The sequence below is a fragment of the Engystomops pustulosus genome, chromosome 2 (genome assembly GCF_040894005.1).
Source record: "Engystomops pustulosus chromosome 2, aEngPut4.maternal, whole genome shotgun sequence".
Taxonomy (NCBI): Eukaryota; Metazoa; Chordata; class Amphibia; order Anura; family Leptodactylidae; genus Engystomops; species Engystomops pustulosus.
Genome location: NC_092412.1, coordinates 210131070 through 210145395, shown reverse-complemented (window position 1 = coordinate 210145395; position 14326 = coordinate 210131070). Strand labels below are relative to the sequence as shown.

Below are 14326 nucleotides of genomic sequence, written 5' to 3'. Positions count from 1 at the left end.
TATGCAGGTTCGTTACAATGAGCCAGTGGCTCATTGTAATGTATGACCTGCAAAAACGCCATATATTGCAATACTGTAGTATTGCAGTATATGGTAGGAGCGATCTGACCATCTAGAGTTAATGTACCCTAGATGGTCTAAAAAATAGTGAAAAAAAAAAGAAAAAAAAAAGTTTAAAAAATAAAAAAAATTAATAAAATATTAAAAGTTCAAATCACCCCCCTTTCCCTAGAACGGATATAAAACATAACAAACAGTAAAAATCACAGACATATTAGGTATCGCCGCGTCCCAAAATGCCCGATCTATCAAAATATAAAAACGGTTACGGCCGGCGGTGACCTCCGAGGCGGGAAATGGCGCCCAAATGTCCGAAATGCGACTTTTACACCTTTTTACATAACATAAAAAATGAAATAAAAAATGATCAAAATGTCGCACAGACCTCAAAATGGTAGCAATGAAAACGTCGCCTCATTTTGCAAAAAATTACCCCTCACACATTTCCGTGCGCCAAAGTATGAAAAAGTTATTAGCGTCAGAAGATGGCAAAAATTTTTTTTTCTTTTTTGTACACATTCGTTTAATTTTTGAAAATGTATTAAAACACAATAAAACCTATATAAATTTGGTATCACCGCAATCGCACCGAACCAAAGAATAAAGTAGGCGTGTTATTTGGAGCGAAGAGTGAAAGTCGTAAAAACTGAGCCCACAAGAACGTGACGCACGTGCGTTTTTTTTTCAATTTTTCCACATTTGGAATTTTTTTTCAGCTTCGCAGTACACGGCATGTTAAAATAAATAACATTACGGGAAAGTTAAATTTGTTACGCACAAAATAAGCCCTCACACAGGTCTGTACACGTAAAAATGAAAAAGTTATGGATTTTTGAAGTTGGAGAGCGAGAAATTAGCCGAAAAACCCTCCGTCCTTAAGGGGTTAATTGTACCTGTCTCCTATATAAGACACCTGTCCACACCCTCAATCACACTCCAACCTCTCCACCATGAGCAAGACTAAAGAGCTGTCTAAGCAGGGGCATAAATTTAGGGGGTGCAGAGGTTGTGATCGCACCTGGGCCCAAGAAGTTTAGGGGGCCCTTATGGTGTCGCTTTCCGATATGAGAAGACTATTACTATAAACCATACATTATTGTCGGGGGCCTGCCACAGACTTTGCACTGGGGACCATCAGCTTCTAGTTACGCCACTGTGTCTAAGGATACCAGCGACAAAATTGTAGATCTGCACAAGGCATGGATGGACTACAAGACAGCGACTTTTGGATGTGACCAAAATAGAACTTTTTAGTATCAACTCCACTTGATGGGTTTGGAAGAAGAAGGATGAGTACAACCCTCAACACAGACTGAAACATGAAGCATGGCGGTGTAAACATCATACTTTCCCCCACTGCATATAGTAGGATACTCTCAACCGGTATGAAGGAGCCACAGAAACTCCATGTGCCATATGCACCCTGCCCTTCCCTAGGAGCATTATTGTTGGGTTGCTGTGCATATACTACTTCTCTTGGGCTCAACTTCAAATCACACATTCTTAATCAAGCTACTGAAGAAGAAGCTTCACGCTTCAAAACGTGTTTAGCACAAAATTGAGCAGCTACAAATTAGCACAAAATTGAGCAGCTACAAATTTCACAATACCTATATTATATACCAGTGGACTATCCTTTTGAACGCGAAGTCTCGCTAGAGAAACCTTTAGTGCCACGTGCACTGCAAACGCTGAGATCACTCGATACCAGGATCGGCTGCAGGAGATGTAAATCTACTATCCACAATCCAGGCACCAGCATTACCAACGGCGTTCCTAACGCCATTGCTGAGCAAGGAATGAACCCAGCCAGCATAGTCTGGAGACATCCCACACGGCGTCCCCCAAAACGGGAAACAACAAGCGCAACTGGGGATCCAAAAAGTAGGAACCACGGGGAAACAGTACAGCCCCGTAAAGGAATAACAACACCAATCCAGCCGAATACCAACTAACCGTGAGTGGCGGACGGCATAGCAGACAGTTGCATATTATAAAAATTGAAATTGCACAATATAAAAGTTGAAGTTATTCAAAAGATTGAAGCTGCTCAAAGAATAACCTTTTTATTAATATTTTTTATTATTTTTCTATTTTTCAAATTTTTATGAAAACATGTGCTGCAGGCATAGGGCCCTATGACCTGAAAGCACAAACCTCTTGTAGCATTTTACCCCTTGGTCACAAACCACAATGCATATGTACTAGACAACATATGTACTACACATTAAACATATGTGACGACCTATCTGTTTTACGAAGGTACCTTGTAAAATGTTTTCCTTTTGTTTATGTATATTTTTATCTCCTTTTGTGTATGAACACAATGATAAATTACTCACTGGAGAACAAGCAATATCTTTTTGGACTATGAAAACATATAGAAATATACTTTATAATAAGATTTTTCCTGTGTTATACATTGGTCTTTTTAATTACTGTTTTTTAATCACTATTGTTTATTACTGTATCGGTACTGGACTTTCTTTCACTACAGGTGGAGTGAGAAGGTGAGGACAGCTAGATTTTTATTGGAGCTCCTTATTTAGGCCCCACAATTCTTCCTGTTCAGGGGTCCCTGGAGGGAAGCTACAATGATAAACTGAATTTTGCCACTTGCTTTCAACTGTAGTGTGCCCTCAGGATGCTGATACGATTAAAAGTTGTGACAGAACAAGGAACAATAACTTACTGCTTACATTTTCAGTTTGGCACTTTGTGATAAATAAGTGGTTATTGGTTGAAGTCTGGGCACTCATCCAATATGATGAAAAGGTGATAAACCTTTATTCACACAGGCATGAAAAAACTGCAACGTTTCGATTCGCCATGAGTCTTTGTCACCATCACTGTCCTAGAAGAAGTAAATCTGGGAGAGTCCTTTGTTGAGTAGGACCTGGGTGTACTACCGGTAGTAGATATTACCACTGTACAAGCCATTGGTTTGGCTTCGCCTGAAATATTCTGTTCAGTTCTGGGCACCAGTCCATAAAAAGGATGCCCTGGAAATGAAGAGAGTACAACGAAGAGCCACAAAAATGATAAGGGCTATGGAGGGTCTCAGTTATGAGGAAAGAGTAAAAAAAAGTAGATTTAGTCTCAAGAAAGGGACATAATTATTTTTCTTTTGTCAAATAAAAAGACATGGTGGCACTGTCTGCATCTGGAGAAGACAAGGTTTAATCACCAAAGGAGACCATACCACCCAACTTTCATAGCAGAGAGAGTGGAGCAAAAGATGCATATTACTGGTGTGGGGGTGGGCTGTATATATGTGCTACTAGCAGAATTTACTTTTTTTGAAAGAAATTTGTGGGAAAGGTTTCTATCAGTTTGTGCCCAGGGGCCTCCATCACCATTAAAGCAGCCCTGCCATACACTATACTGTTCCCGTATTACACTGCAGATCAAAGGCGGATTAAGACTCCCATGGGTCCTGGGCTGTATGAATATTATAGCCTCTACAAGTCAAGGAGTCATTTCCTACATATGATACTAGAAACAAGCTTCTTAGGGAATGGAAGATGTGTCTATCTGCCAACTGTCGACCTTTGTCGTGTACATGTGTATTGAAATGGCTGTTGTGTACATGTGTATTGAAAGCGAGAACAGACAAAGGAGGATTTCATGGGCAAAAGCCCTTTTCACTATAAAATTTAGTGGGTTTGGGTGGCCATGGCCCCCCTTGAAGGCTTGGTCACACAGACCACCTGTTATACTCCACTATTACTGCAGATGTTCAGCATGTGATATGCTACATGTGGTATATCACCGATTTTCCAAAAAAAAAAAAAATTAAATGACTGCTGTGTATTCATTGCTATAGTATAACATGAAAAAGTTACAGCACATATGTGAACACAACTCTAATGTGCGTGTTATGTTCTTTAACAGAGAACAAGGCCATTTTAAGGAAGTTTCCACAAGTTCAACCTATTTATATTTCCCCCTTTGTAGGTGCTTTTACAGGTCTTATATATATATATAAATATATATATATATATATATATATATATATATATATATATATAGTTCTATACAAAATAATCACTAACATGTTGGAGAGCAATGTAATTTGTACACAAGCAGCGCTCCCAAGAACTAACACTTCCGAACGTCTCAATTGCCGCAATCGCGCACTGCCACAACCAAGATGGCCGACGTGACGCACCCGAGAGCCGTCCCTCACCCAGCCCCGCCCATTCTTCTGCTCTCTGTCACTTGTCCTAGACTGAAGGCGGGAAATGCAACGCCTACTCAATGACGTCAGCGTGACGTCGGGAACCCTATCTGCGAGTGGCAGGTACTTCTGGGGACGCCATGTTGTGAGAGGAAGTGGAAATCAGTGTGTGTGAGTGAGTGTGACGGGAGAGGAGCTGCGCTGGAGCGGTACGCCTCCGCCCGCTACCGGACAAGTGAGCACGGAGCCAGCAGTGCGGCGGGCGGCCAGCTGAGGGACGCCGCTCCTTTTGTTGCCTCTTTGAGAGCTGTCCGGGGAGCCTCGGGGCACTCTGCTGCTCGTACGGCGCCGGGGAAGATGCCGCTGGCGCAGCTGGCAGACCCGTGGCAGAAGCTGCCGGTGCAGAAAGTGGAGAGCGAGGTGAGCCCGGGGCAGGGAGCGGACACAAGTTACTACATAGTGCTGTATATGGGGACGGGACCATAGGTGCGCAGCCACAGGGAGGGCAAAGGTGACAGCACAGGAGCCTGACAATCACTAGGGCTGAGTTCACACTGTCGGGGCGTTAGTAGATCATAGAGTTCCTGGCGGAAGTGGTGGTGGGTATCACTACTTGTCTGCTGCCCCCTGCTCTTATTTCATTCATAGAATTGAGTGAAAATCTGCTGAGTAGGCAAAATATGAGTAAGGACCGTGGGCTGCCTAATGACAAGGTGCTGCAGCCTATAGGAAAGGGGAAGAAATAATTATAGGACCTACAGTACTAGAGGTGGGTGGCATGGACCCCTCCTGATGGGCTGGACAGTTCTCTCTAAACTGTGCCCTTCACCCCCAAAACTGGGATGAAAGTGGTACCTATATATATATGATGAACCCCATAGTCTAAGACCACATATCCGGGCTGGATAAGGGGATGTGGTCCACATGAGGAGGTGGGTGACAGGATAAAGGGGTGGTGGTCCACACGAGGAGGTGGGTGACAGGATAAAGGGGTGGTGGTCCAGATAAGGTGTTGGGTGACAGGATAAAGGGGTGGTGGTCCACATGAGGAGGTGGGTGACAGGATAAAGGGGTGGTGGTCCACATGAGGAGGTGGGTGACAGGATAAAGGGGTGGTGGTCCACATGAGGAGGTGGGTGACAGGATAAAGGGGTTGTGGTCCAGATAAGCTGTTGGGTGACAGGATAAAGGGGTTGTGGTCCAGATAAGGTGTTGGGTGACAGGATAAAGGGGTGGTGGTCCACACGAGGAGGTGGGTGACAGGGTAAAGGGGTGGTGGTCCAGATAAGGTGTTGGGTGACAGGATAAAGGGGTGGTGGTCCAGATAAGGTGTTGGGTGACAGGATAAAGGGGTGGTGGTCCAGATAAGGTGTTGGGTGACAGGATAAAGGGGTGGTGGTCCAGATAAGGTGTTGGGTGACAGGATAAAGGGGTGGTGGTCCACACGAGGAGGTGGGTGACAGGATAAAGGGGTGGTGGTCCAGATAAGGTGTTGGGTGACAGGATAAAGGGGTGGTGGTCCACATGAGGAGGTGGGTGACAGGATAAAGGGGTGGTGGTCCACATGAGGAGGTGGGTGACAGGATAAAGGGGTGGTGGTCCAGATAAGGTGTTGGGTGACAGGATAAAGGGGTGGTGGTCCAGATAAGGTGTTGGGTGACATGATAAAGGGGTGGTGGTCCACATGAGGAGGTGGGTGACAGGATAAAGGGGTGGTGGTCCACATGAGGAGGTGGGTGACAGGATAAAGGGGCGGTGGTCCACATGAGGAGGTGGGTGACAGGATAATGGGGTGGTGGTCCGGATAGCTTCGCCTCTGTGCTGTCAGTCTCTTATATTAGGAATATCCTATAATTTAAGATAATAGTATAAAATACATCAATATTAATCTTTTATGAATCATTATTGTCCTCTGGGTTTTGTAGCCAGTTCTGGGTCAGTGAGAGTTAACTAAGGTTCCCTTTTCACTCCATTGAAATTTTTCTACTTCTTCTTTCTTTTTTACTATGGGAAATCCCTTTTGTGTAAGGTCCGTGTAACCCTATCACGACTGTATTGTCCTTGTGTGTGGTCCTATTCTTCATCGTTCATTTCAGACCCGTTTACCTGCTGTTATCATTGACTGCTGCCTGTTACCAGATTTCTGCTAGATCAAGTATTGGGAAGTAGAGACCTTGTGAAGAGTTAGCTGCAGATTTTTGTAGGTGTATTTGCCCGGTGTAGATCTGATGGATGTAGCCAGGAACCTTTGTTAGGTGAGGAGGATGTTCTCTGCCCCCAGTTTGGATGTCCTCTTCACCCTTTAAACCTGGCTGAGTAATTGGGCATTAGATGGATATGGAGTGGAGCCAGAAAGCAAATTCTCTGCTGTCATTTCAGTCCTGGCTCATCTGTAACCTGAGGACCATTATAGCTCTCATCTCCCTTAAAACAAGTCAGTCTGGCAGGGAGAGGCAGTGTATTATTTATGAGGTTGGAGACCTCTGGGCTCATCCATTTCTCAGCTCATGTTCCGGCAGGATGAGGCAGAGTGTTGTGGATGTGTCCCTGCAGTCTGGAGCTTGGCCTCCTTTGTTCTCTCTACTTAGACAAGAGGTTCAGCGCAGGTCCGTCCATGTGAAAATCCTTGCACTGTACAGGAACCACTAGTAGATAATATTGTCATCTCGTTCTATGTCGGCGGGGTGTGGTTGCAGGGTACTTTCAGTAGTGACATTGGAACGTTACTCAGATTCTCCTGTAATCTTGCTGCATCATGTGTGGGTGGCAGTGAGTGTCCAGGATGTGTGCAGACTTTTTGGTGTAATGCAGTGTGACAGTGATGGGTTCTCCTGGGAGATCTTCGTGAACATCTGCTAATTACAACACGACTTCATAGTGACACGTGTGATGGGCGCCATTAGCAGCTGTCACACAGATTTCCATAAATGTAAAACATCAAGGGGCTCTAATTATAAAACCTTTTCTTTGTCTTATTCACCTGTTTTCTGATTTTGCTTTTAGTTTTTTTTTTCTGGTTCTAATCAACAATTTTGATGAAAGGATTATTGTAAAAATGTCTAGAGCTTCCAAAATAATTTTTTGTAGCCATTAAAAAAGAAAATATGTAACTATAATGACTAGATTATAAGATGCCTTATCCAGTTCTTATAACCTGAGAACCTTTAGAGCTTTGCCTTTCAAAAAGGTGTATGCTGGAGGTTCTATTAAAGGACATCTAGGACCAGGATGAAAGACTGTATGCAAATAAGCCTGAAGGGCTCGTAGGTGTTAATGGAGCCTGGAGTCCCTCATTTGCATACATCCTTTTTGGTATTAAATGTCCTTTAAAGGCAACCTGCTATTGATATTAACGTTCAGAAAGATCTCTGTTCATTGAGCACTTCATGTGATCAGAGTGATGTCATCTAAGGTCCTTTACTCAGTAACATTTGCAAAATCTATCCCAGTAGAAATCCATAGAGGAACGCTGTGATTTCATGTAACTCTGCAAATGTTACCTTAGGTGACTTCATGTCATGTGACCAGGGTGAAGTGCTGAATGGTGTGAGGGCATGGGGAGGAGTACATGGGGGGGGGGGGGTTGACCAAGAAAGACATGCCCCCTCTTATGCCAGATTAGATAACATAAAGTTGATTTTATGGGGATGTGAGGGGAAACAATATTTAGGTAAAAGATCTCTATGGGATCCCGTCACTAGCTGTATTTTAAATAGCAATGTAAAGTATCATTACGAGGTTGTGCAGACAGAGTATTTTATTACTAATTTGCAAGGCTTAGATCTTTTTTATATTCCATGTAAACCTACGGATTACAATAGGAAAGAATGTATAAAGAAACTTTCCCACCGAGGAATTTGTTCTGACAAACTTTGCACTGAACTAAACTCAGTAGATGGAATTTATGACCTGCGCTTGGTGCCATGTCCATAGAGTGATTCTAGAGTCGGTCCAGTACATCTTGGACCAAGCTCTCTTGTGGGCAATGGGCTTTAAAGACGTCACAACAAGATCTGGCCTGAAAAACATATTCTAGAACCGGAACCTGGCAACTCTACCTGTGGTTTTCTGTACATGTTAGTCAGTAATTCAGATCATCGATTGTGAGCCAAAAGCTGGAGCTCTGGAAAACCCTTGCACTGGTGCAGATCTTTCCATTATACAAGAGACTGTCCATTGTGCTGCTTATTGATTCCTTCCTATCTGTGAGGTGACAACTAGATGGAGTACATCTCCGTGTATTCCAGCTGACTATTGCTACTTATAAATCAATAGTCTCTACAGAAAGTCTCTATTACACTCAACTCCCCCAGTCCCTCCGGGAAGGGATGTGGATTATTGTAGGTCTATGTGACCGTGTAGCATTTTAAGAAAATGCTGACTTGCATGTCAATTCTCTGGTGAATTCCAACAACATTGATATCTATAGATTTTCTTTTTCCGTGATTATAGTGGTTCAAGAAGATATAAATATATAATTGTATTTTTTCATTCAGTACAATCTTTCTACAACTCTCCAATTGTCTTGCGTTTTTCTTGTATAGTTCCCTTTTTTGTTGTAGATCAGCACTTGGTCCTTATTACATTAATAGCTTATTAAAACGCAATCCATATCCTGAAGTATTTTTCCACTTAGTAATTTTATTACAAAGTGGGACTATATGGCCAAAGGGTGATTTTGTGATGCCCCTTACTGTACAGAAATGAAGATTGTTTTTGATATTCAGGTATTATGATGATTATGGGCAATAGAACTGCAGAAAGGTTTTCGATAACAAAAGCAATAAAACACTGCTGTGTCTGTTGTAGCACTAGTTGTGTTGTAGTTACTTTAGTAAGCAGCTCCTAGTGTAGTTTTTACAGGTGACGGGTCCTCTAAATAAGACAGGGAAAGCGTGAGACAGTCTGTGAAGCTACATCATGCAGGGGCTGTGGTAACAACCCTCAGAGCCTTTTAAAAGGAAGGAGGCCATGGATAACACGTATAAGAGGAGTCCCAGTGCCTGGAAGTACGTCCCTGGTTCATCATGCTTTATTTTCATGGTAGATTTAATTTAAGCCTGACTTATACTTAACTTGACTAAAGGATCCCTAGTGTCTTATCCCCACCGATTAGTGATTGATAACCTATCTTAGCCCCTTATCTAACTATACATAGTAGATGTCTGCTTACGAGAGTGAGTGACTGGTGTCTGTCAGCAGAGTGAACACATACAGGGTTGGAAAGCTGAGCGGGAGAGCAAACAAGTGTTTGGCCGACAGTAATGCGTATTGGCGCCTTCAGATTCAGTGGAAGGGACCTTAGGCAACGTACAAAGACATGTAGAGTCCCTGAGCTCGTGCTGAACACCTCAGTATTATAACCGCTACATGAAAGGAGCATGTCTTACTGATGTCCCATAGACCTAATACATTGAATTCACAATTGGAGGCTCATGGCTGGAGTTTAGGCCCTCATAGCAGTGTGGGTGTGATATTCTTCTGTAGGATGTTGTGGCTCTCCCCTCTCTCGGTTGCTACTTGTTTGACAGGGCCTTCCTGTTTATATTTAAAGCAAATGCGTTATAAAAAGTCCTGCTACGTAAGTGTTTATACTAGACTGTGTATGTACGGTAAACGTGACCTCTGCGTGGGAGCATCATCTCTTATCGTAGGTTTCTAGTTTCTTAGAATTGTTTTACATGTGACTTTTCTAATTGGGAATGACCCTTTTCTTTTGCTAAAATACAAGGTTAATACATATTGTAAACTTTTTCAAACTTGAATATTTAAAAATGAAAGTCATATTACCATATCACATATTATACTAAGACTACATTCCCACCACATTTTAGCCATCTCCTGTAAGGGAGGAGGAATCCTCTGGATGTATCCCTATAACAGAGAGCTAGAACGTATCCCACTGTATGTATGTACATACCTGTCCCACCCAACCTCCCTTAAAGCATAAGGTGTAGTAAACCTGAGTGAGGCACGTCCTATAGCATGCGTTCAACAGAGGCCAGTGGTGGAGGCAATACTTTTAATCTGTCCTTAAAGGCTATTATGGCCTCTGCTGAGTGTATATGTCTCTCAGTAGAAGGGAGAAGAATGGAAAGACACAGCTTGCTACATCTGGATAGGGGATAAAAAGCTGACTAAAGAGGGCTGACTGCTGGGACCCGTATTGATTACAAGAAAGGGACCCTACTTATCATGAAAACTCTTGTACCGACTCTGTGTCTATAGGTTTCTTTTTATTTAATGTAATATGTCAATTCTACAATACTGTACCTTTTTTCTGCACAATGCACAATCCTAACAAAATTATACCTATTGTTGTATTGCACTGCTTACCATGTACACATCTTCAACTTCAAAGGATTGTCCAGGAAAAGCATAACAGAGACTGCATAACAGAAGAATATCTACACATTAAAGGAAACCTACCACTTGTAGTGGCAGGTTTCCGATGGAAATACCGGGCACCAGCTCATGCGCGCGGCTCTCATTCACTTCCTATGTAGCCGTGTGCACGGTAAGCGCCGAGCGCGTACCTGCCTGCGCCGGCTATAAAGTTTAAAAAGTGTTTTAAACCGCGATACCGCGGTTTAAAACACTAACTAAAATAAGCTCCGGCACCAGCTCAGCATGAGCTGGTGCCCGGTATTTCCATCGGAAACCTGCCACTACAAGTGGTAGGTTTCCTTTAAGAACAAATTGGCTTCTATCTCGCTGTATGGCTTACCCTGACACCAAGGGCCCTGAGCTCAAACCCTTCTGAGACACACAGGGAGACACACTAAAACTGCCTGTAATACTTATAGGCAACTTGGTAGCAGTAGGGGCGACAGGGGACCACACTGGGTACCGAAGGAAGATCATATACTTCTGTTCCAGTAATGTATGGCCTAAGTTAGGTGCAGAAGAGTATTTAGTAGGGATGGCCTCACACTGGGTACAGTTACTTCCTGCAGCTACTGCACCCTTCCTGTATGAGGTGATGGTGGGGGATAGCACCTAGAATTGGTATTGTGGGTGTTGGGATTCCCAGAGAAAGTGATGGGTCTCTATACAGTCTGCAACTGGCAGCACTTATATTAACACCCCACTCACTAGTAATAACTAGCTGTCACTTCATCCATATATGTCTAGGAGGAATAACAGAGGAGTAATACAGCACAGAATTAATAGATACGCTGATCCAGTATTCTTCCAAGCAAGACCCATCTTCTGCAATGGACAGGGCCCTCTGTAAAATAGTGCTACAGCAGTTGTGACAATAACAATATATATGACGGCCATTATTTGAGGTGCAGGATTACTCTTGGCTTGTATTATACAATCACCGCTATGTGTAAACACGCGGCTGTAACTGCCAGAATACTGACACCTTGGGGAACATAAAATGTGGAGACTCTGTGTGGATTTTCTTGGAGCATTATGTGTCATGAGCAGGGATTTACAATGTTTACAATTTATGGCATTTGTTGTCTACTCCCAGCCTCCTACGCTCTTATGACGGAGCCCTAAGAGACCAGTTTCTGCTTATTGGATGATAAGAGCAGAGTTTTCTCCGGATTCCTGCAATAAACTAGACATTGCATGAGTTATGGCAAGTTGTTTTACAATTTGGTGCAGAAGAAATAGTTCTAATTAACTTCAGTGAGCTATGAAGAGACGAGAAATGCTTGTCTGAGCATTGATCCTGACAGGCAGGACATCCATCGCTCTGTCAGAAATAAACCACCAGATCGGCAAAGAAGTTACGGACAATGATCCCGATACGGTTCCTTGTGCTAATTGAATTGCAGGGTAAATAGGTTTTTCAGCCTGACTTGGTTCATATTCTCATTACATTGTCTTGTAGCGGTCCTCCGTACATGGAAACCATCAGTGATGATGACTTGGGTTCTAACATATTCTTTAGGACAGAAGATATGTGTTTGTGTTGGGGCAGCTTGAGCAATGTGCAGACAAAAGCAAACACCAGGCTGATCTGTAGAGGATACTGCGCTGGAAGCGACGTGTGAACAATGTCTAACTGCAGGATGTGAAATTGTTTTCGGCAGTTTTAGTCAATATGTGTTTGTGCGGATGAGCCAGTAGCAGGTTGTAATACTCCAGATGACTCCTGGGGAAAGTCGCTCCACGGACTCCACAGGTTTGTTAGGAATGTACAGATTTGTGCTTGGCTTGGGAGAAAAGAGCTTTCCTTATTTTTTGATAAAGGGGCCTCTTGTTAGCACAGATACATTACATTTTAAATGGAGATACAAGAATTTAGAATTTATAGAACATTTGTCCTGGGGAATCACATGTCAAAGAATATGGTGCTTGGATTAGCGTTGGAAACTGGACAATGGTGGGTCATAGGGATACATTGAGATATATGCGAGGCCTTATTGAGCAACAATAAGGCCTCATGCAAAAAACGTTCTGTGTTCTGTGGGCCAGCTAACACTGGAGGGGAGAGAGATTTATTAAGACCTGTACTGTAATTTTTTCCTGAACTAATTCAAACTACTAGCGAGTCACCATTGTGATTATTTCCCCCTTTACCCCCTTGCCAAGTCGACATGAAAGGGATGTAGCTGATGGCGCAGTGGGCCTCTGGGCAATAAACTACAAACATTGAGGCCAGAGCACCGGCAATTGTTTAATGTCCCCTGTAGAATTTAAAGAAAACCTATCCTGATTATTTGGGCCTACAAACTGCCACTGCCCTAAAACAGTTCTCCATAAACATCACAGATGACTATTATATTTTATTGGAGATTCTGCATTAAACAGAACAGTGACTTTAAATGTTGTACTTAAATGGCCTGTGGGGAGTCACGGGGGTGTAGAAGAGTCACGCTGGTCTGTCTTGGCTTTAATGTTTTATAGGACAAGCAAATCAACATAAGATACTTTCATAAGTTCACTTCTATGGATGGGCCTTGTCATAATGAATCTAACCTAGGGGACATCATGATGTGACTCTTGTTAGTATAGGTAATTGGGATATGGTGTTCATAGGCCTTGGTGTGATGCTAAATCTCAAAGAATATCCAAGGACATTGTTGTGATGCTGGTGTGGTCCAAAATTCCAGGGGTCAACCACTTGTAGCACACTTGGACAGGGTCAGGGTTCACAGCTGCAGGTCACATGACCCTTGGTTAGCTGGACTTGGGACTTCCTGTGGAGTTCTGTCCCGTGTCCTGCTGCACTGGATTTGGCTGTAGCCCCCTCCCCCCCCGAACGTTAACTTTAAGAGTAAGTATAATATGGGTGACCCTATTAGGGTCCTATACTTGCTTTGTACCGTTAGTTTAAAACTTGTAGTGCTGCTATCTGTGCCTCAGGCTTGACTACAATTACCATAGTGTAATAATTATTCTTTGATAATTGCATTTCTCACTATGGTAGAAGATAGAATTATGCTAATCATTCAGCGTAGACTAGACCCTCATAGTTATGATGAATTACCAGATGTTCTTGCTGAATTCACAAAATGCAATGAAAAAAGGTTTTCCCTCCACGAGGAATAATTGAACCAAGAGATAAATGCAAACAAAAAAAAAGAAAGGAATGTGAGACGTCATTATGTTCTTCATTGACTACAGGAAACCCTCAGACTGCAGCGGCCTTGTAAAGTTATGGAATGTGGCGGGGGGAGTCACACATGTCTGTTATGTTTTATTCTACATCCGCCATACTTGTGTATATACACTGAGGGACAATATCATATACACTGCAGCAGTAGATGACAAAGAAGTATGTGATCATCTGAGCCTTTAAGTGTGAGACCAGACCACCAATGTAGACTAAAAGATGTCTAATGAAACATGGTATAATGTCTCCTCATAGATATTTGTGCCATGCCACCTGTTTCACATTGGCAGGGCTGCTCTACCACTGCATACACAAAGATATATACGGTATATATATGACATACTGAGGTCTCTTTTAATACATATTTTCCCTATACCATCCATGCTATTGGTAAAGCCCCCACCACCACCACCACCACTGTCACTCTTACAAGGGAGTGACATCAATGCCAAGAAAGTTTTATCTTTTATTTAACACTGAATGCTGTTTCTTGGGTGGCAATGGGGCCT

At 42.9% G+C, this 14326-nt stretch overlaps 1 protein-coding gene across 2 annotated transcripts in view; it reads left to right on the top strand.

Moving 5' to 3' along the window:
- Window positions 1-1883: 1883 nt before the first annotated feature.
- The window catches only part of RPS6KA3 (ribosomal protein S6 kinase A3), a 73601-nt gene continuing 61158 nt past the window's right edge, over window positions 1884-14326 (top strand). The window contains exon 1 of one of the 2 annotated variants that reach the window (XM_072137973.1): window positions 1884-2017. Coding sequence is in view for 1 of the 2 variants with exons in the window: in XM_072137971.1 (XP_071994072.1) it covers window positions 4598-4660 (63 nt within the window). In the remaining variant the exon portion in view is untranslated. Of the gene's footprint in view, window positions 2018-4356; window positions 4661-14326 lie in introns of those variants that run through there. The other variant, XM_072137971.1, reaches the window with a different exon arrangement.